This window comes from Primulina eburnea, chromosome 1 (genome assembly GCF_022965805.1).
Source record: "Primulina eburnea isolate SZY01 chromosome 1, ASM2296580v1, whole genome shotgun sequence".
Lineage (NCBI taxonomy): Eukaryota > Viridiplantae > Streptophyta > Magnoliopsida > Lamiales > Gesneriaceae > Primulina > Primulina eburnea.
Window position 1 is genome coordinate 7,256,867 of NC_133101.1, and position 23,458 is coordinate 7,280,324.

The 23,458-nt window shown below is 34.9% G+C and overlaps 5 protein-coding genes across 5 annotated transcripts in view; 3 read left to right on the plus strand and 2 right to left on the minus strand.

Annotated features, from left to right (window-relative positions):
- The first annotated feature begins 2,739 nt into the window (after positions 1-2,739).
- On the plus strand, positions 2,740-6,103 carry LOC140825450 (ras-related protein RABD2a-like). The gene is made up of 8 exons (XM_073187228.1): positions 2,740-2,912; positions 3,486-3,558; positions 4,256-4,303; positions 4,413-4,460; positions 5,104-5,175; positions 5,265-5,420; positions 5,495-5,598; positions 5,729-6,103. The coding sequence occupies exons 1-8, from the start codon at positions 2,899-2,901 to the stop codon at positions 5,823-5,825; spliced, it is 612 nt and encodes a 203-aa protein (XP_073043329.1). The 5' UTR covers positions 2,740-2,898; the 3' UTR covers positions 5,826-6,103.
- Positions 6,104-6,481: 378 nt separating this feature from the next.
- Positions 6,482-6,940, plus strand: LOC140803222 (zinc finger CCCH domain-containing protein 54). The gene has a single exon (XM_073158967.1). It carries the CDS (start codon positions 6,482-6,484, stop codon positions 6,938-6,940), a length of 459 nt encoding a protein of 152 aa, XP_073015068.1.
- A 4,624-nt stretch (positions 6,941-11,564) lies between these two features.
- Positions 11,565-12,148, minus strand: LOC140825538 (oleosin 1-like). The gene has a single exon (XM_073187384.1). It carries the CDS (start codon positions 12,080-12,082, stop codon positions 11,660-11,662), a length of 423 nt encoding a protein of 140 aa, XP_073043485.1. The 5' UTR covers positions 12,083-12,148; the 3' UTR covers positions 11,565-11,659.
- The window catches only part of LOC140825527 (large ribosomal subunit protein eL15-like), a 92,575-nt gene continuing 81,262 nt past the window's right edge, over positions 12,146-23,458 (plus strand). Inside the window, exon 1 of the mRNA XM_073187374.1 lies at positions 12,146-12,149. Coding sequence (XP_073043475.1) covers positions 12,146-12,149 — 4 coding nt within the window. The remainder of the gene's footprint in view (positions 12,150-23,458) is intronic.
- LOC140825516 (ethylene-responsive transcription factor 2-like) lies at positions 14,197-15,284 on the minus strand. The gene has a single exon (XM_073187359.1). The coding sequence runs from the start codon at positions 15,149-15,151 to the stop codon at positions 14,396-14,398; it is 756 nt and encodes a 251-aa protein (XP_073043460.1). The 5' UTR covers positions 15,152-15,284; the 3' UTR covers positions 14,197-14,395.

Consider the following 23,458-nt stretch of genomic DNA (forward strand, 5'->3'; position numbering starts at 1 on the left):
CTACAAGAGGGTTAAATATACAAAAACGCTTGTCGACATACTTCCAAATATAAAGGAAGTGTTTGCATTTGACACTGCAATACGGGGCACGGTATTCTTGGAAAATGAGGCAATTCGGAATCTAAAAATGAATTATAAAAAAGGGGACAACACCCATGGTAATGGTTTATCGTTAAATGTGGATGGAACCCACTGCGGTTTTGCCGCTGTCCGGACATGTTATGAAGAATGTGACTTTGTTTGGAGAGAGAGGTTGAAGTGTCTGATGGGTACATGACCCAAAACTGCTTCTATGAACGTGAATATTCTGAAGTGGCATACATGATGGTACATAAACAAGAATTGCTGCAGGATGAGGGTCTACGACTGAAACATCGTTTGACGGATTAGTCTAATGTGTTCCACTCTGTTTTAGCTAGCTTTTTTAGGAAGTATTTTGAGACTTTGTTTCGCATGAAACTAGTTCCTTTTGATTGGACACTATGATTTTTTTTTTAAAAAATAAAGATTTTCTATGGACTTTGTGCTAGCTAGATTGATCGTGACTTGAATTAAGTAGTCATTGGCATCTCATCCGCGATTAAAAAGTCCAAGAAAATCACTTCAATAATTACTCATTTCTATTACAATTAATGGAAATTTTACCTAATTAATCAGTAGACGTGAAAACAGCCACAAACCAGCAATTTTTTTTTAAAAAAAATATATAAAACTTTATATGCTACTAGATAATTAGATCATATATATCATTTAGCACTGGTTATAAGAATTAATAAAGTTTTTAAATTCTCATGAGAATAGGCATAATGGGTGTGTATTGTAAGATGTTGCTTAATTAGTTAAGAAATTAACACCATATTTTTTTTTTAAAAAATATGGTTATGAAATGTATTGTGCATACATACACTAATGTGTGTATAATATGCTGCATACCTATGTGAGCACTGATGAGATGTCACCCATCTATTGTAACTTCCGATATTATTAATATTATTCTACAAAATGAATATGCATTATGTCTCTGTCCAATTATATTTGGTTCCCTAGCTATAGGAAAGAGTTGAGAAGTATGAATCTTTCACATTTTTTGTCGAAGTAATTGGTTCATTGTTGTGTGTTGCACTAGTCTTGTCATTAGAGTTCAAACTCTAGGAATCAAGTGTTCGAAAATATGAAATTTTTCATGGGATCCATATAAACTAACATGGTGACAGGATACAAAAAGGATGCTTCCTATTATGTAATTGGAAGTAGCATAAGTTCTCATAATATCTATATCTATGAGATGAATCAATTTAGTTTATATTTAAAGTCAAAATTAACATTTTTTCAGGAGTCTTATTAGGTAGAAGATCTATCTCACAAAATACTAGTAAGACAGTCTAATAAGAGTTCTTGTGCAAATCATTTTTATTGATTTTAATGGTCATAATTCGAGAAACATTGCCCATTATTATTATTGATGCATAATTCTATCTTTGGCGCATCATTTTTTTTTGTTTTCAAACGAAGTCTAAGATTGAATAATTGTATGAAAAAAATAAGAAGAAAGAAATAAAGAATAATTGTAATTGCTTTTAAACAAACCTATTCTCTTGGTGTCTTCGACAAGTTTTTATTCTCAACACATTCTTATCCATTTGTCGTGGTATACCAATGTCACGTCGGAATAAGATTAAAATTATTGAATTTAAAAAACAAAAATATCGTTTTAAAACTAAAATTTGATAACGTGTATGACCGAAATCGTAAAAATTTAAACATACACGACCAAAAATACAATCTATTTAAATTCAAACTCGGTTTTTTAACAAACCAAATATTGATAAACAAGATGACCCTTTTAATTTTTTTAAAAATACTCTCGAATTTTATGACCTTAAAACAAATGATTGCTCTTGTGGTAGCTTGGATGAATTTCTCATCAGTAAGACTTTTTGAGATCACAAGTGCTTTATTTTGGCTCTCCATGACTTTACTGGAAGCAAATCAAATATTTGAGCAATGTTTCTCGACGGGTTGACATGAGTTTATCCATGTGGTAATGTACTTTTTCGAATAGGAATCCGCTATTTTTTGTAGGCTCGGGGGGAGCCCACGACCATTATTTGATGGGTGTGGACTAGATAAACTATAGAAGGTCAACGTAATGGTCTGAAACCATGTCAATCTGGTAAATAAAACTAGGTTACATGCTAAAGCAAAAAAAAAATGTTTGTAGGTGATGTTGTGTCGTTGAACCATCGAACTTAAATTTTTACTCTCTAAATAAAATGAGGTGATGGTGAGCAGCGTCAAATCTACAAGGAATGGGGGATGATTTCTTTCAAGACAAACAAATAACAAAAGGGTTTTGTTGGACTTTTTAATCCACAAGGAATGAGGCGTCAAATCCACAAGGAATGAGGCGGGAATAAAGATTTGTTTCTTGCAGGTTCGAATTCGAAGATTATACAAACCCGAAAAATGAGATCAGAATAAGTATGAAGGCGATCATGAAATTCAAAATCGAGGATAAAGACATAGGTGACAAACTCACCCCAACCCCATTTCGTCCCGTTATCATCCCTATTGACACTTATTCCACACGACATTGGATTGTTTTTTTGTTTTTTTTTTTTAACATTTAGACATTATAATTTATGAATGATTTTGTGACCGTAGATTATTATATATGTACACCAAAACTAATCGAACGGTTCCAATTGGAGTCTATATAAATGACAACCTTAATTTCCAGATTTAAATTCAATTAATTTAATTACACAAGCGCGAACGTTTTTGCGACCACCAGCGGGACCCAGTCAAACTCCGCCGGCATCGGATCTCTATCGCGGCCTCCGCCTGTTTGGAGGATAATATTCCGGTATCTCCACAGTCGGACCACCGTATCCAATCATGACCCCTGAATAGTAAATATCTCTTTTCTTTTTGTATTTCAGATAAATCTGAGGACCTAAAATCTTCGTCGGGCTTCAATTTTTATTTAAGATTCTATTTTGATTGGTTTCATGTGAGTCTTATTTGTAAACAGTGTGAATTTCATTTCGCGTTTCCCCCTGATGTCATTATATTAGATCCGTGGTTATGGTTTTGGGTACAAATCACTCAAATAGATTCCGGACAGCGCTTAATTGGGGCATCTAACTTCTGTTTCCAGAAATTAAAATGAATGAAATACTTGTAGCGTAGAATTGTCAAATTAGTTAAGGTAAAATCGACCCGCTGCTTGCGGTAATTTTTGGAGATAATTCTTGTCTGTTTTTCGAAACATTATCCAGACCGATGCTTTTTTCAACAACTCTCATTTTAAATAAATGATCATTTTGATTTTAGGCTAAGTAGGCTTTTTTAATTTGTTCTTAATCACAGAATGATAAGGTGGAATTTTTAATTTTTATGCTTTGTACAAATGTGTGGGGGGCTCCGGTTTGGTATTATAAACAATATGGAGAGTAATTAACATGTGATTGTATGTCTTGCAGTGACTACCTGTTCAAGCTTCTTTTAATTGGAGATTCCGGAGTTGGCAAGTCATGTCTCCTCCTGAGATTTTCTGTAAGTCTCTACGGGTGCATGTAGTCGGGGTGATAGGATAATAGGGTGATTGATTTTTAATTCAGTAAGAAGTGTAATGTGATTATTTAAATGGTAGAACGAGATAATTAGTTTATATTTGGTAGGGCGGGGGATTTTGACTTTAACAATAGTATGGCATTGTTAAAAGTTTTTAGCCAAGTGAGAGTGCTTTGCATTTTATTGACTTTTTATATTGAACAATAGATTGATAAGGGTACGCAGTAAATGTTTTATATGTTGCAAGTTGACATAGCAGTGACTTTACGAAATCAGAGAGTTGTGTACTGTTAGTGCTTGTATAGAATAAGTAATGCTAATATGCTATGTTGATGATGCTTTATGCCTCCGCTGATTTTTTCCAACTTTTCTCTGTTAGCGAAAAATAAAAACATGACTGGACGTTGGAAATCTTACGTTGAAAGCGTTTTATTAATATCTTTGGAGAACATGCAAAATTAAGTTTCCCATGAAAGTAATATAACTGCTGAGAGTGCTGCCAATTTGACTAACCTATGGAGTCAAAATTTTCCTTACTTGTAATAGGTAAGTGGATTAATTACATTCCGAAATTGTACTGAAACTGTTGCCCATTGCATCATGAATTCATCGTTTTCTTTCTAACTATTTACTTGTGGATCTAGGCTAGTGATTGATCATTGTTGTTCAATTCATACAGGATGATTCGTACCTGGACAGTTACATCAGCACAATTGGTGTTGATTTTGTAAGAACTCATTGCGTTCTTTTTCTTGATTGTTGCGGGTGGGTGTGTGAGTGGGTTGGTTGATTTACATGGCACAATCAGAAATCTTATTCTGTTTTTACTTCCACAGAAAATACGCACCCTGGAGCAAGATGGGAAGAGTATTAAACTTCAGATTGTAAGTTGCCGTGATTATAAGTCTAATCAAAAGACTTGGCTGTCACTTGTAGATAGTTATTGAATATTTTGGATAAATCTTTTTGTTATTTTAAGATTTTGTAATTGTTGCAAGATTTGCTCGTTTTGTTAGGTAGTATCAATGCTGAAATGTTTTTTATCCTTCAGTAAATTAATTGGGCATGTTGTTAAGGTCTCAAGTGATTTACTAATCTGTCCTGTGCTATTCACAACAACTTAATCTTTTATCATTTGGTTGTAAAGGGAAAATGTATCGAGGAAAATGATTTGTAATTTTTTAGCTGCTAGGGAGATTTATTGTACTTGAAACATTTATACCTGTCGGCAAATCATTCACTAGTTCTTTTCTTCCAAGTAAAGTTTTGATTCCTAGACGAAGTTATCACATGATCTCCTTCAAAGAAATGCTTCCACACTTTCAGCTTCTAGCATGGTGGTTACAGCACAATCATTTGCTATGAGTTTACTTTTGAGTTTTCGACTCGATTATTTCTTAAAATGTTTTATTCGTGAGTGGTTTAGTTTGAGCAATTTTTTGCTCAAATTCTTTTTTGTTCTACCTGATACTCTTTTTTTCTTCACGAAGCCTCACTCACTTTTTCTTTTCGGTTTGCACTTTTCAGTGGGATACAGCTGGACAAGAACGATTCAGAACCATAACTAGTAGCTACTACCGTGGGGCACATGGCATTATAGTAAGTTTATTTCAGGTTGCCTAATCTCTTGCAGGCAATTCCTGCATGCTTTTAAATGTGTCCTCAGTCTGCTTGGAATTTTGTTGCAGATAGTGTATGATGTTACTGACCAAGAAAGCTTCAACAATGTGAAGCAATGGTTGAGTGAAATTGATCGTTATGCTAGTGATAATGTAAACAAGCTTTTAGTAGGAAACAAGTGTGACCTCGCTGATAAAAGGGCCGTGCCATTTGAAACAGCCAAGGTATGGATTTTATCATCATGCATGCATGCAATCTTAAGCTGACTCAATCAGCTAAACTACGTTTGTTTAATCAGGCACTTGCGGATGAAATGGGTATCCCATTCATGGAGACAAGTGCAAAAAATGCGACAAATGTTGAACAAGCTTTCATGGCGATGGCTGCTGACATTAAAAACAGGTCTTTTTTTTAAACGCACAGGTTTTTAATTTATAACAGTAGGGCATCGAATGTTTAGTCTAGACTGTTGAATCTTTATTTACTGTATTAATCTTTTTCTTTAACATTTCTCATTTTAATTTGATCACAGGATGGCAAGTCAGCCAGCATCAAGCAATGCAAGACCACCTACCGTGCAAATTCGAGGACAACCAGTTGCCCAGAACAGTGGCTGCTGTTCTTCGTAACGGTCTTCCACAAATGCTCCAGCACAACACCGTCACGTCTACTTCATTATGCTGTGCGTCATAGCAGTTTTATTGTTTTCAAATATATTTGGTTTCTCATAGCCCTTTAAAATTATGTTCAACTGCTTACTCTAGTAATATTTGTTTGTTGGCTATTGGTAACCTTAGCACCTTCCCCTTATAACAATGTTATAGCTTTTGCAAACATGTAATAGAACAAGAAATTTGGCACAATTTCTTTTGTTACAAGGATTATGTTATATCGTGGTTTATATTCACGTTTAAATTTAGATATTATGAGATTAAATTTATTTCTTTTTTTATTGATGGGTTTTGCATTTAAAACTAAAATGTTGTTAACTAGCACTCTTAATTAATTTTCGTTATTATTCCCCGAAATATGTTGTACATTTTTCTTTTTTCTTATTACTAAAATCACGCATCAAAATAAAATAAATTTCATTTGAGCTGTCGACTAAGTCAGATTTCCAATGATAATAAATTATGTAGATGTCCATAATCCACCAAAATGTCAGTTACTATTACACAAGCATTTAATAACTCCATTGTATTTTAAGCTTTAAATCTACAAAAGGCTGTTTGTTCGGGTATATATAATCCTTCTTTCCTTTCCCACATTTAACATGTTTCTGCCAATGAATGGAAACGACGACCAATGCAGTGCACCTCCTTTAGCGTCGAAAGAGCCGACCGGCCTCGGGTCGATCCATGACGACTTCCATGATCTGTTAGATGAGGCTCTCTACGAATCCGATGACTTTCGGATGTATGGGTACAAGGTCACAAGGTGCCCTAGTAGGTGCAGACATAACTGGATCTCGTGCCCATTCGTGCATTTTGGGGAGAAGGCACGTCGTCGTGACCCACGATTATACAACTACGTTGGCATCCTGTGTCCCGACTACAAGGACGGGGGGATGTGTCTGAGAGGCGATTCTTGTGTTTTCGCGCATGGTGCTTTCGAGCATTGGCTCCATCCTGACAAGTACCGTACTCGTATGTGCAACGCACGTGCTTTTTGTACTAGGAGGGTGTGCTTCTTTGCACACTCGGTGCAAGAACTCCGGCAAGAAACTAGTTACCCGTGGTACTAGATAGCTAGATTGCAATACATGCAAATTGAGATGAAAATATAATTCAATAATACAAAGATAATTATTGTCGGATTATAAAAATCATATGTAAATTATATCTCATTTTCATTTGTGTACTCTGTCTATCTATATAGGGGTGAGTACGATACCGTACCGTACCGAACTACGATATGTATACCGTACCGAAATATCGGTATGGAATTTTTCCATACTGATATCGATACCAGAAATTCGGTATACCGCATATTCGGTATACCGAATTTTCAGTATGAAAAAAGTCCATACCAGTATCGTATAGACACCGAAAATTTTGTCGGTATACCGAAATATACAGACATTTTTTTCGGTATATCGAACTTAAATTTTTAAAAATAATAATAATAAAAAATTATTTTCGGTATTTACCGAAAAAAATATTTCGTACCGATACCCATACCGAAAATTTCGGTATACCGATTTTTTCGATAAGTTCGATATTTTTTTCGGTACGATTTTTCGTTATTTTGGTATTTTTTTCTACCACTATATCTATCTATAATATTAATTAAGAACGAGATTTCCAAAATCCCCGTACACATTAATTTGGCTTTAATGTTTATACAATTTTTTGTTTTGAATTCGACACTTTAATGTGGATGTAATTTTATTTTTGAATTTGACTCTTTGAAACGAAGAATGATTATACATTAAATTATTGTTTATTTATATTTTATTTGATAAAATAAAATGTAATTAAATTTTCTTATTTCACAATAATTAAAAATCATCTTACTTCCTCTTGTATATATTTAATTTTATAAATATCATAACTAAAAAATATGTAATACATAATAAATATTATATTATACATACAACATCGTTAATACGCTCGATCCCTAGTATTTATTTTACATTTGTGTTGATTCTTAGAATATTTCATATTTATTTGCGAGTCTTTCTATTTTTAGTATGTAATAATGGAAATTATTAAGTGGATATTAGCATAACATGTATCTGATTTTCGCAACTGCATATAATTTTTGTAATGTTATATTTTTTCATACATATCATATAAAAATAGTAATTTGAGTTACTCATTAAGATTTTTAATTTTTGAACTTTTTCTATCTTGCATCGTATGGCACCCCGTCCCTAAACGTTGTGACTTATTTGTTTGTGCATGTTTAAATCACGATTTACGCACGATTTGCAAAATTCCATTTTATTTTGGAATTGTATACATCCGATTTTGAGTTTCCTCTACACGGAATTACACTTATTTAATTATTTTATTTATTTTAGTTTTGAAACTTGAGTTGCAACAAATTTAAAGAAAAATTTCAGAGTAAATGTCATGTAAACCAACGGTTGGTTAAGAAATTTAATAATTCAGATGTACAAACAGTCTGTATTTTAATGTAATTTATATTTCATGGTTTCGTTTTACTTTATCTATATACTCATGCTAAAAATCATTGATAAAAACTTTGATTATACTTTAATACAAATGAATCATACTTTGATCTTGAAACTCATTTGTAAACACTATATATTCTAAATTATTTTCTAGTCGATTCGGCTGCTTAAAAACAAGGATTTAGGCCGCTTGAGCTTGAGGCTATCATATGTGATGTTGTGTATCGTGTTTCATGATAAATGACATAAATATGTTCAATCATGCAGATGAGTAATCATAATCATATAATGATTGTATCAAACAATCCTCCATCGGACTTGCCAAGCGGTTTTCGTTCATCGATAGGAAAAATCTATAGTTATGATTGTACATCATTAGTCCTTACGACCCGAGATAACACTGAGTCTCAACATAATAGGATTGTGCTTTGATTCGTTTACCGACTCCGCGAGGGTCACAAGATGGCGAAGTTGAGTGCAATTGCGACATGTGTAGAAGCTTGTATTATAGTCGAGAATGTACCGCTCACCTACGGGCGTAAATATCATATGTGATCTAGCGAAATAGTAGTGCATGAAATCTCTGGCCAAAATGTAAGATGTACATTAGGGACAAAAGATCTCTAGTTGTGCATATGATGACACTATGAATATTTCGTGAGTGTATCACATAACTATCGAATATAATATGAAACCCTCGATTAACCAATAGTTGCAGATTCGATCATGCTATGTGAGATTAAGGTACCGCAATGTACGTTAATCATTATCAATTAGTTCTTACAGACACTATCAGTGATACCTAGCTAGAGAATCATAGGGCGATGCTACTAGACGTTCTTACCATAATTCAACGAGTTTAATCAGAAATTGATAAAACTATGAGATATTAAATTCAAGTAGTTGAATTTATGTTAATTAAAATTTGGAGAAAATATATTTAAGGAGTTAAATTTATGGAATTTATGAAAAAATTGAGAGTTTAATTTAAACACTACAACAAAAATAGTTTTTCGCAATGCACTATTAACAACGCACAATAAAGGCACACCGTTAATAATATTATTAACAGCATGCATTTTTATATGCGCTGTTAATAGTAAAAAAATGTGTCTAGATATTAACGGCGTACATTAATCGCACGCCGTCAATATATTATTCAATATGCATGCTGCGAAAAATGGGAGCCCAATTTCATTAACCGTTGCTAAATACAACTCATTTTTCACAGATTGCAATAATATGCATGCCGTTAAACCGCCGCTGAAAACGACAATTTAATTGAAATCCGTTGCTAATCCAAAACCGTCTCAAATTGTCTATAAATATATGCATTCTCGGGCCATTTTCTTCCACATCGCTTCATAACACTTAAAAATTTTTCTCTTGTAATACTTTTAGTTTCGATTTAGGGTACATTTTTTCACTTCAATTTTTTGTAAAACACTTAGCATAATCAGATTTTAAATTTTTTTAGATTTATTTAATTATAAAAGTAATTTTTTATTTTACTAAAAACATTAGCGACGGATTATGGCTATATCATCGCTAAATTAAGCAACGAGCTTTGTCAAAACCGTCGCTCAGTTTTTCTCTAAACCGCCTCGCTAATTAGCGACGGCTTCAAGAAAAACCGTCGCTAATTTTAGCCACAGTATAATTTGTTTGCATGTTGCGGATATTAATATTAACGGCGTGTATGCGCACACCGCAGATAATAGTATTAACGGCGTGCGTATGTACGTCGTCGATAACATTATCCGCGGTGCGCATGCGCCCGCCGCGGATAATCTTGAACTTTCAATAGCTTGCAGTTGTGCAGTGTACAATGTGCGCCGTAGAAAGAGAATTTGCGCGCTGTGAAAAAACATTTTTGTTGTAGTGAAATATTAAACTCAAATGTTGAGTTTATGAAAGATTAAATTAAATATAATGAACTTGTAGGAGTACGAGTCCAACATATAATTAATTAAAGTTGTTAATGGACTTTGAAATATTAATTAACTAAACAAATTGAATTAGTCAAATTAATTATCTAAGCTCGTTAATGTTTTGTTTAATTAAGGAACCTAATATTATAATTAAGGAAATTAGGTTAAAGATCACTAATGTTTTGTTTAATTAAGAAAACCCTAAACTTATAATGAAGGAAAATAGGTTAAGTACTCATATTTTTTAAAAACCACAAACCCTAGCCTCCAAACATGTGATTTTCAAAAAATTCTCTCTTGAAAACACTCAAATTTTTGGCCAATTTTAAAAAGAAAAATTAGGATTTGAACCATCAAGTTGTTTTTTTTTATCTCCAAACATGTCATTTTCAAAAAATTCTCTCTTGAAAACTCTCAAATTTTTGGCCAATTTTAAAAAGAAAAATTAGGATTTGAACCATCAAATTGTTTTTTTAATCTCAACGTGGAATGTCTGCTAAATTTTCTATTGCAATTTAAAAAAAATTAAAAAAAGAACAAATATTCCAGTCATAGACTTATTAGATATTGAAAAAAAGTTTCAAACAATTCATTCATAGAAAATACCACAAGAACTCTCGGTCAATATCGAAACATTGGTGTCAAAAAATTTATTCACTCAAAGTATATATTCATAATCACCCTATAAATGTTTATTTTTGTCCAAACCATAGATGTCAAATAAATTTTTTTATAACTTCCACTAAATTTTATACACAAACAAACAATATGTGGTCATTGGCAAGAACTCGTTGAATCCATCGATTTCCAACAAAATTTTGTTTTGATAATTATATTAATTTAGTTACTTTTTTAACGTATCTACATCGTAATAAAAATAATCAATTTAATAAAAATTGTAAAAATATTAGTTAAAAATATAAATTTATATTTATGCACACTATTTGTACAAAAATACTCGAGATGCATCATTAAATGAAATATTCATTGAATAATTAATTTGTCTATAGCTAGAGTAAACCATATTTCGCAAAGTTCAGGCATACTGTTCACAAAATACGAGCAAGTTCTTGTGGTTTTCCTTTTTCTTTTCCAAGCTAAGGCATACTGTTCACAAAATAGATCGGTTAAATTTGATTTCCATGCAAACTCAATTGTCACAAAATATGACATCCACACTAACCCTTGAAAAATTCCAAAAATAATACAAAATTAACTAAATAGATAAAGAAACTTATGTCCCATTATTTAACATTAAAGTCCATATTTAACATTAAATCGATTCAAGATCATAAATTAATTATTATTTATTAATTGAATCGAACCCAAAATGAACTCTACAACAAATGAAACACACACTGCACACATGCATATATCAAAGAAACTAATCATTCTACTGCCCGTGTTGCTCCGCCTTATCCTTCATCTCCCTCGCCTTTGTTGCCAATTTTGATTTCGCTTCGTCCACCTGATCCGCCCCCGGGGGTTGTTTCCCCGTCACGTACCTGTAGATCCAAGTCAGAACACTCACCGCCGCCACCCCGAACCCGCCGGAGGCCAAGAACCCTGAACACAGCAAGAAGATCGTGATCACCGCCGGCACCAAAACGGGGCTGAATATCACCAGCAGAGGCGTCGCCAGCGTCAGGGTGATAACCGTCGCCGCCACGGTCAGGCCGGATAGGAGGAGGAGAGAGCCGCCAGCAGTGACAGCTGTTGCGGCCTTTACCACCTGGTGGCTAACCGGCTGCTTCTGTTGATGCATCACCGGGTACCTGCCTTGGTGCTGCGGGTCATACGGGTATCGATCGGCCATTTTCTAGCTAGCTTGGAAGAAGCTCGAAACCTTGATAATTGTTTACAGTAATTTTGCGCAGCTATGGGTATTTTATGTGTATTTGTTGATGGGAAGAAAAGGGATTTAAATAGGGCAGAGGGGAGAGTGCGTGTCGGAAGCCCGGCGTTACGTGGCGGAGAGTCAACATGCATGCAAGTGACAGAGGTTTTTATACACATACACATCATTTTTTTATTTCAAATTTTTTTTAAGAAAACAAAAAATAAAATTGTTTTTGAAAGGTTATTTTATCCTGTTATTTATAAAAATATGATAAAATTAATTTGAAAAATTAAAATTTTCCTTATTTTTAATAAGGTTTTATTTGTTTAAAAAAAAAGGTTATATTAAAAAAGTTACATAAATTTAATTCCCATGCTAAAAATAAAAAAAGAATAGATGGTATTTCGGGAATTCAGAAAAATAGGACATGACATTAATTTATATCATTATATCCAACCTTAATATAGCGTACAAGACAAATAGAATCAACCACAACTAATTAATATCATTATTATACCTTTAGTGATACAGAATAGCACTAATCTATAGTTTCACATAAAAAAATTTAGGTAAAATTGTTTTTTTTTGTCAAATATATATTTTTCTTTTTTGTGATATGATGGTGATCTGTGTTGTAAAATTTCAGTCTTATTCCACTATCTTTGAGTTTTTAGCAATTTTAATTTTTTTTTTCTGACATATAAAGTCATAAATGACTAAATTGTGAATAAAAATATAAAATTAAATAACTAAAATTGCAAAAACTGGAAATTAACTTATGAGAGTTAATCTTTAGTCAATTAATCAAGATGTTGATAGCTAGACACTTACATCTTCATAAATAAATATTTATGGTTGTGGTAATATCAAAAAATAAAAGATATATAAAACTAATTATATACATATATTTATGCACACAGCAAAAAACCATGGTTTCATCCCATTTTATTACAAATTACGAAAAGGGGATTCAAATTTAAAATATCCTTACTTTTATAAGTAGAAAAATTATTCGCCAAAAAGTCCATCCGGACGGCGGGTTTTTATTTTCTCACAACCCATCATTGCCCAAAAATGGTATTTTCAAAGAGAAAACAAAAGTTCCACTTATATATATTAACTTTAAAGATTGTACGTAGTGTACATTCAAATTTCATTTGTATTATTTTTGAAGGGTTAGAAGAAGCAGACGAACGTCCCTGATGAAATCTCTCCTTATTTTACTATCTCTACACTTCATTCAACTCGATCTGTGGATGACCATCGGAGTCTGGCTTTGTAGTTCACTAGTTTTCGACGTAGAATGTTTTAAATTAGTTTTAGAAAGAGTTTAATAATGGATTGTCTCTTATCTCTAACAACAGGCATGCTACCTCTTTTTTTTTGGTTCAGGAAAGAGTTTGTTACAATTAAATTTTGAAACTGAATATTGTCGTAAACTTAAGAACTTGATATCAGATGAATTATAAGTTATTGACATGAGTTATCTCTGTTAAGATAAGAACTTGGACCTAACTCAACCCCAAAAGCTAGCTCAAGGGAGAGGGATTGTCCAAGATCATATAAACAATTCTCAGGTTATTTATCCAACCGATGTAGGACAATTAAAACACCCCTCTTACGTCCGGGAATGAACATCTAGAGCGTGGAGTTTACAAATGACCCAATTATGGGGACAACGGGTGGTCTAATTATAGACAGTCCAATACATAACGGTGGAACTCCAGGCTCTGATAGCATGTTAAGATAAGAAATTGGACCTAACTCAACCCCAAAAGCTAGCTCAAAGGGGGAGGATTGTCCAAGACCATATATACAACTCTCAGGTTATTTATCCAACCAATGCAAGACAATTAACAATGTCAATGACTAAAAATTGAATGAATTTTTTATGAGGATCAACAATCTTCAAATAGTAGCATTTTCAATATTAAGTTAGTAGTTAATCATTCGTAATATACTAGTCTTTATAAGTTCCATCCCTTTCGCTTTAGAGATGGCTTAATGTATAGTTTGATACTTTCATTTCCTCGAGTAAGCTCTGTTTTGTAGGCTTTTTTTAAACATTTATATATATATGTGATAATTCATATTGAAAAATATTGATATTTTAAATATATTGAAATCTAAATTCGTCTATACAAAAAAGGCCCAAATTTTCTTTCATTTTTTTTTATTTCCCCCTTTTCTCAAACTAAAATTTAGGCCAAAACCTCATTGTTCATCAAGCAAAGGTTTGATTAGTGTACACAACACACACACAACACTTGTTTTGCACACATTTTTCATTTACCCCAAACAAGTCCCAACCTTCGTGTTTCCACAGGCCACCAATAAATGCTCGCCAGGTGGCAGCTGCATCATTTGGAGCCCTAGTTGATAAACATTAGATAGGCTCTCAATCTGCGGCTCGGCTTGCTCAGCCACTGTAACCTTCGTTCTCTTAGCCGAGCCAAAATCCAAGCTGGCTGAAATTGTTGGAGCCGCTGGCTCAGGTGATCTCCGCTTAGCCGTGATTCTCACCGGCTCCGGCTCATTCAAGCTGATCTTGTGCGGGAAATTAAGCAACGCCTTCGCGCCGCGCATGCTGAAAGCCGCTCTGTCGTAAGCCAAAGCCGCTTCCTCAGCCGTCTCGTACGTCCCGAGCCATACGCGCGCGCCGTTTTTAGCCGGATCCCTTATCTCCGCCGCGAATTTACCCCACGGCCGCTGCCTCACTCCCCTATAGTGCCTCCCTTTCGGCGGCACCGCCACAGACGCAGCAGAAAATTCCGTACTCGACGCAGCCGTGCTCATCTCAGGCTCCGATTCAAACCTCAGCTCGGGTTTAACATCGTTAAACGGCGTCCATCCATCGGTAACGGCGTCACGCAGAACACCGTAAATAACCATGTCCTCAGAGTCGTCAACCTTCAACGGCAGGTCACCCCAGGTCTCAGTTAAACACGGAATGAGACTGCTGAAACTCGAGCTCCGGAAATACAATGGCTGCGCTTCCGCAGGAAATGCCACCGGCGTCAACTCCAACATTCTTGACTTGAACATAACGATTTGAATCAATCCAACAATGGATTGCTTTTCAAAATCTTGGGTTTGTCTGCAATCAAGTAATGGTTGGAATTTGGATTCAAGATTTTTTACAAGAAGCCCAAAAAATTCTGAATTCTGAATGAAAAAAATGTTGGTGTATATATATTAGGATGGAAGAGACAAGAAAGGCACAGGAAGGTGCATGCATCCGTGCAAATTTTAATTTGATTTGGTGCTTATTATTATATAAAATAAAATATATTATTATTTATCAAATTTATATATTATAAAGTTATATGACATGATGATTAAAATGTACCAAGGTTGGTTACAGTGAAAGTTCTCAAAGTGGGAGGAGAAGATCACGTGGTTATTGAAAGCAACTTGGAGTTTTTTAAAATGATAATAATTTAACATATTATATCACAAGGAATGAAGAGTGAGTCTCATGTGAAGTCGTCTCATGGATTATAATCTGTGATACGGGTCAATCTTATCCATATTCACAATAAAAAGTAATATTCTTAGCATAAAAAGTAATTTTTTTTCATGGGTGACCCAAATAAGAGATCCGTCTCACAAATACGACCCGTGAGACCGTCTCACACAAGTTTTTGCCAGAAATAAAATGATAATGTCCAATTTATATGTGACTAGATTATTAATTTTATTTAGAAAAATAAAAATTAATAATCTAGTCACATTGAAAAAGGGTCAACTAAAATGTGAAGGAATCATGCATAGACATTTGTTATGAGCCAAACTAGAGGAAAAAATATCATACGCTAAATTTGCTTATCCACCGTTTATTTTGTGTGTGTGTGTATGTTTCATGTCTCGACTACACTGATTCAATGAGATCCACCCAGTTTAGAAAATAAAAGAAATTTTATCATAATGTTTTTTTGGTTAAACGATTAGTTATAGCTCGTGATTATATATCGAGTGGAATGATGCTATATTATTATATAACAACTTAGCATAAAAAGTGTTTATATTTGTTGGGTTTAATTTAGAGTGTATAAAAAATTAGCGATGCAGGTTCTCAAGGTATAAACACAATAATAAAAAGGGCTTATTTATTTTTTGTCATTTGATTTATAAAATTCTTCCAATATCAACAAAAAAAAATACTTTATTTTCTCTTAAAACCCTCGTTACGTAATAATTTTAATACACATTGGAAATACATAAAATAAAGGTAATTTTTGGGTGGAGTCCCTATTGTGTAAAGAAAGTGTACTCCACCAAGAAACAACAAAAAGGCAAGTGGTCGAAAGAGAGTAGAAACATCCTTCCATTTATATCAAATGATTATATAAATACAACTTAACAATAAGTGTCGTTACTCAAAAAAATAAAAATTAAAATTAAAATATGTGTGGGTCTTAGGGTATTTTCCACTATTATACAAACATTTATCTCTTTTTTTTGTATCATTTGCTATGTTTTAACATTTACTCTATAGTTTCTTGTTCAAATACACTTTTCATGGTGTTTAAAAATTGTTTTGGGTAGAAGCCAAACGAAGGATCCTATTTTATTATGTAATTTTTATGGTTTTTTATGTTTAATTTGTCCATTTATGTTCGGACTCCACTAACTTAATTTTAATATATTTCCACATAAATATGTTAACAATTTTTTGTGACACGACACCATTTTTCATTTTCACTTCAGTACTTCTCGATGGAAAATACTAATTAAAATCGAAAAAAAAAAGTGAATTAATGGCCTAAGATGGTAAATTGATCAATGACAAACTTAAGATTGAAACATACAAATTAGATAACTAAAAATATAATTTTCTTTTATATATATATATATATTATTTGTCGACATTAGATAAAATAAAATGCTAATTTATTAGAATTTATAATATCAAATATTACACAACGTTAACTGTTAAGAAATGGTATAACTTGAGTTTTGATAATAACAAATTACAGCATCGAACTACTTTAGAGTCCCACCGCCAAGTATTTTCATGTTTTTACATGTTACTAGTTGTTGGACAACTCAAGCCGCTAAACTTAGCATCAAGATTTCATGCTGCAAAAGATCATAAGATCATTTCAAGAGTCTGCTTCAAACCAGACAATTTAAATGATCAAAATATCTAAACGTTCAAGTACAACCAATCATACTTTAGCACATCAATATGAATACTGCAACTCGAGCCAATCAATGACTCCTAATTAAAGTAATCAAAACACAATATCTTACCAACTCCCAATTCTCAAAATGTAAAAAGCCAATCAACGTTTTAGAGGTTAAAAAATCAAAAGCCGAAAATTTTTAATAAACATTAAATGGCTTTTAGTGGAGTGTACGATGATTGACAGAGATAAGGTCATTCTATCAGGAGTGGGTTTTTCTAAAACTAATTTAAATTTTAAATTTTTTTTCAAAAATAATGAAAAAAAAAAAGTGTTGCAAAATTACGGCAAACCGTGCTTACAAAGCACGGACGCTGCACATGTGGAGCAGCGTCCGTACTTAGTAAGCATGGATTAGGTCCACGTTGGCTTATTAGCGACGGTAGCGACGGTTTTACATTCCGTCGCTACTAGCGACGGTTTATTTACCGTCGCTAATCGCGACAGTTTAAAAATCCGTCGCCAAAGCAAAATTTTGCGACGGTTTTATACGGTTATATAAAACCGTCGCTAAATTACCGAAATAACGAAAAATAATTATTTCATACCGATACCGAAATTTTCAGTACGGTATCCTTTTCTGTAGTGACCCGTTCCAGAATCACCTACTAATCAAAAACTAAGCATGCAATTAACCTAATTAACAATAATCAGAGATAACAGCGGAAAAAGTCGACAACTATAATTATACAACTCAATCGAAGTCTAGAATAACTCAAAATAAAATATCCAATACAACCATATCGAAATCAAAACAATACCGATAAACTAAACCAACCAGATACTCAACGTCCTCCTCCTGCTCCTCCTGAGCTGTCCAACCTGAGGCCTGCCCCGAGGGAATGGGGTGTCCAAGAATAAACAAAACCGAGGACGTGAGCGATAAGAACGCCCAGTACAAAAGTATGAGTATACAGACCTATATGAAATGCACATGCTATGATCATGATACCGGGGTAGTCAAGAAACAGGAGTCACAAAAGGATCTCAACAATGCTCAGTCTAGAGGCGCCAAGTGGATAGTGCCGCGCGGTACACCTCTGGGTCACTGCATCCACTACAAGACAGACGTGGACCTAAAATGTCCCGGACCACCGAAGCCCTCCCGACCCGTCGGCCACTGTGTACTCTCGGTGTCCATGCGTCCACAAGACAGGGCTGAGCGGCCCCAAGATATAGCTTATCTCGAAAGAGATACAGCTCAACAGTAAAGGCTATCTCGAAGAAGAATACGGCTCAACATGAAATGCAACGTGCAGTAATAACCGTGACATAATAGCATGCATCATATGACATATATCAATGCACCACATAATCATGCAACACATATAAGAATGTATACTCAACCAGGATATCTCGGATAGTACTTTCGTACCTCTATCACAGCAATCCTAATCCACTGGAACCACCAGACAACAGGTCTAATCCAAGCCTATTCATCAAGTGAAAACCATCACTAAACTTATCTACCAGACTTAACTAGATAATCCTGAGATAAATACTGATAAAATTCCAAACCTTCGTCCGTCGCTAGCCCGCTGATGCCGCTAGCTCCCAACTAGAGCACAGCTCTGCTACAAGACCAGCAGCTCCCCGCTAGTGCCCAAATCTCGGAACAAGACTAGAACCTGTCAGAAACGACTGAAATGCTATGGAATTCTCTGAATTGGCGAGTCAAAATGAGGAAATCCGACCACTATTTATAGGCCATGTTCGGATCCTCCGAACACCACTTCGGAACGTCCGAACGCTACGTGTCCATTGGCTCTTGACAGCTCATGATCGGATCCTCCGATCATACACTTCGGACCGTCCGAACATGCACGTGTCCAGCTGCTCTTGACACCTTATGATCGGATCCACCGAACCTACACTTCGGAACGTCCGAACTCCCACGTGTCGATCAACTCTTGACACCTAATGATCGGATCCACCGAACTCACTTCGGACCTTACGAACTCTTCGGTGCTTCCGAACCATCTTCGGTCCGTCCGATCATGACTCGGTCAAAATTACACATTAAACCTTCTTAATCACCAATACTCCGTTAATTACTCAATTTGGAATTCGGGCTACTACATTCTCCCCCCCTTAAAACGATTTCGTCCTCGAAATCAGGCTTAGAGAATGAACAAAACGAAAATAACAACATCGTTACCCTCCAAATCTAAGGAACAACCCATCACTAGACGCTTAGCTAACCCCGAATGACCCATCGGAGTAGAAACAGAAAGAATGACGTCTAGAGAAACATGCGGTAACTTATGACGCTTAACAGATCGTCCTGGTCACCCCAACGACCTACACTTCCCTGACTACTCTCATCACCAAAGTGGTCAGCCATTGCTACAACATAGAATAGGGAAACTAGCAAATTGGTCAACGGAAATCCCAAAACAGAAATCTATATCCCAAAATCGTATGCATGCTCTGATACCATAAATGTAGTGACCCGTTCCAGAATCACCTACTAATCAAAAACTAAGCATGCAATTAACCTAATTAACAATAATCAGAGATAACAGCGGAAAAAGTCGACAACTATAATTATACAACCCAATCGAAGTCTAGAATAACTCAAAATAAAATATCCAATACAACCATATCGAAATCAAAACAATACCGATAAACTAAACCAACCAGATACTCAACGTCCTCCTCCTGCTCCTCCTGAGCTGTCCAACCTGAGGCCTGCCCCGAGGGAATGGGGTGTCCAAGAATAAACAAAACCGAGGACGTGAGCGATAAGAACGCCCAGTACAAAAGTATGAGTATACAGACCTATATGAAATGCACATGCTATGATCATGATACCGGGTAGTCAAGAAACAGGAGTCACAAAAGGATCTCAACAATGCTCAGTCTAGAGGCGCCAAGTGGATAGTGCCGCGCGGTACACCTCTGGGTCACTGCATCCACTACAAGACAGACGTGGACCTAAAATGTCCCGGACCACCGAAGCCCTCCCGACCCGTCGGCCACTGTGTACTCTCGGTGTCCATGCGTCCACAAGACAGGGCTGAGCGGCCCCAAGATATAGCTTATCTCGAAAGAGATACAGCTCAACAGTAAAGGCTATCTCGAAGAAGAATACGGCTCAACATGAAATGCAACGTGCAGTAATAACCGTGACATAATAGCATGCATCATATGACATATATCAATGCACCACATAATCATGCAACACATATAAGAATGTATACTCAACCAGGATATCTCGGATAGTACTTTCGTACCTCTATCACAGCAATCCTAATCCACTGGAACCACCAGACAACAGGTCTAATCCAAGCCTATTCATCAAGTGAAAACCATCACTAAACTTATCTACCAGACTTAACTAGATAATCCTGAGATAAATACTGATAAAATTCCAAACCTTCGTCCGTCGCTAGCCCGCTGATGCCGCTAGCTCCCAACTAGAGCACAGCTCTGCTACAAGACCAGCAGCTCCCCGCTAGTGCCCAAATCTCGGAACAAGACTAGAACCTGTCAGAAACGACTGAAATGCTATGGAATTCTCTGAATTGGCGAGTCAAAATGAGGAAATCCGACCACTATTTATAGGCCATGTTCGGATCCTCCGAACACCACTTCGGAACGTCCGAACGCTACGTGTCCATTGGCTCTTGACAGCTCATGATCGGATCCTCCGATCATACACTTCGGACCGTCCGAACATGCACGTGTCCAGCTGCTCTTGACACCTTATGATCGGATCCACCGAACCTACACTTCGGAACGTCCGAACTCCCACGTGTCGATCAACTCTTGACACCTAATGATCGGATCCACCGAACTCACTTCGGACCTTACGAACTCTTCGGTGCTTCCGAACCATCTTCGGTCCGTCCGATCATGACTCGGTCAAAATTACCGATACGAAATTTTCCGTATCGGCTACTACATTTTCGGTATACCAATTTTTCGGTAAGTTCGATATTTTTTTCTGTACGATTTTTCGGTATTTCGATATTTTTTCTCAGCCCTAGCCGTGAATAGTAAATGACGACATGCGATTAATGTACGCCGTTAATGTCCACATAATGTTTTTAAAAATATTTTACTATTAACAGCACACATAAAGATGCACGCCGTTGATAATACTATGAACGGCGTGGCGTTTCTTTATTGTGCGCTGCTAAAATTGCATATGTTATTAACATCACACATAAATGCAAGCTGCAAATATTACTATCCGCGGCGTGCATTTATAGTACTATCTGCAGCTTGTATTTATGTGTGCTGTTAATAACATATGCAATTTTCGCAGCGCACAATAAAGACACGCCACGCCGTTCAATGTATTATCAACGGCGTGCATCTTTATGTGCGCTGTTAATAGTAAAATATTTTTAAAAACATTATGTCTGGACATTAACGGCATACATTAATCGCATGTCGTCATTTACTATTCACGGCAAGGGTTGGGAAAAAATACCGAAATACCGAAAAATCGTACAGAAAAAAATATCGAACTTACCGAAAAAAATATCGAACTTACCGAAAAAATCGGTATACTGAAAAGGATACCGTACTGAAAATTTCGGTATCGGTATCAGTATGAAATATTTTTTTTTCGATATTTCGGTATATACCGAAATAACGAAAAATAATTTTTTATTATTATTATTTTTTTAAATTTAAATCGGTCTACCGAAAATATTTCGGTACGCCGAACCGGTACCGGTATAAACTTTTTTCCCATGCGGATGTGGTATGGAAAAATTCCATAATATAGCGACGGTTTTACACAACCGTCGCAAAATTTGAGTTGGCAACGGTTTTGTAACCCGTCGCTAGTAGCGACGGTTATTAAACCGTCGCTAGTTGCGACGGATTTGTAAAACCGTCGCTAATAAGCCAACGTGGACTCAATACGTGCTTTGTAAGCACGGTTTGCCGTAATTTTGCAACACTTTTTTTTTTGCATTATTTTTGAAAAAAAATTTAAAATTTAAATTAGTTTTAAAAAAAACCCATCAGGAGTAGTACAGATGATCGTTGAAAAATATTTTCGACTGTTGGAGCATTTCAACTATAAATATGCAGATTCAGAAGTGTAGAAATGATATAACAAAATCGATAATCAATTGAACTACGCGCATTTCAATATGCAATATCTAAGATCTGAAACACTTTCATTCGATCATATATCAAGATGATCAACTTAGCACACACTTATCATACTATTACAGATATTCTAATGATCATTTTGTGCTATCTTACCAAGTTAAGTTGTCAAAGTTAACCGCTGGTGTTTGTATTAATTTATGTGAACCGGGGGTTCTTAAACAACCAGAAGTTGTTTTGTAACCACTAAGGGTGTGTTTGGTTGAGTGGATTAAATAATGATAGATTAATAGTCAAATATATATCGTTAAGATTTTAAGATGTTTTAATAATCATTTTGACCCGGTTTAATATTCAATTTTATTAATCAAATAGTTATCCATAAAATTGGATCTTAAACCGGGTCAAAATGATTATTAAAACAACTTAAAATTTTAATGATAAATATTGGACTATTAATCTATCCTTATTTAATCCACTCAACCAAACACACCCTAAGAATTTTGATATAGGCAGTGATAAGTCATAATCTAGTAGTTTTTACAAAGTGTTGTAAAATCAAAGTTTTTAATGATTACTTTCATAAGTAGAAGAATGGATAACGTATAAGTATTCATCTCCGGACATCCATAAATTTTGTCTTCTTTACAGAGTTTATATTGTCTATTTGCATATCCTGCCGTGTTGGTATCTGCTGCTTGCTTTGAATGTATAAAACATCATTCGTCTAGTCAAATCATTTTCTCACTTATTCACTTTAATGTTCCAAAAATTAAAATTTATCTTCTCAATAAAGTGTCTTAACTGCCTAAAAATTGTTAAAGCAAGTTTGGTTTTAGTGAATATTTTAAAAGAGTTTATTTATCTCTATAAATTTTGTTCCGATCTCAATATTAAAGTTTATGATGATATTTAGCACTTAATACCCCCATATGAATGGTCACTTTTAATGTTCACAACTAATTACTTTTGATACTAACATAATAAATAGTAAGTTTTTTGTGATACGGTCTCCCGTATCAATAGCCGTAGACATGTTCATCTGGTCCATATATAAAATGAAAGTAATACTTTGAAATGAAAAAAAAAT

What these genes read in the sequence shown, in the direction of transcription:
- LOC140825450 (XM_073187228.1), top strand. An exon ending in GTCTCCTCCTGAGATTTTCT is followed by an intron (nt 3,559 to 4,255) that starts GTAAGTCTCTAC and finishes CAATTCATACAG; the next exon opens with GATGATTCGTACCTGGACAG. An exon ending in GCACAATTGGTGTTGATTTT is followed by an intron (nt 4,304 to 4,412) that starts GTAAGAACTCAT and finishes TTACTTCCACAG; the next exon opens with AAAATACGCACCCTGGAGCA.
- LOC140803222 (XM_073158967.1), top strand. Translation starts at nt 6,482, where the DNA reads ATGAATGGAAACGACGACCAATGCAGTGCACCTCCTTTAGCGTCGAAA.
- LOC140825538 (XM_073187384.1), bottom strand. Translation starts at nt 12,082, where the DNA reads ATGGCCGATCGATACCCGTATGACCCGCAGCACCAAGGCAGGTACCCG.
- LOC140825516 (XM_073187359.1), bottom strand. Translation starts at nt 15,151, where the DNA reads ATGTTCAAGTCAAGAATGTTGGAGTTGACGCCGGTGGCATTTCCTGCG.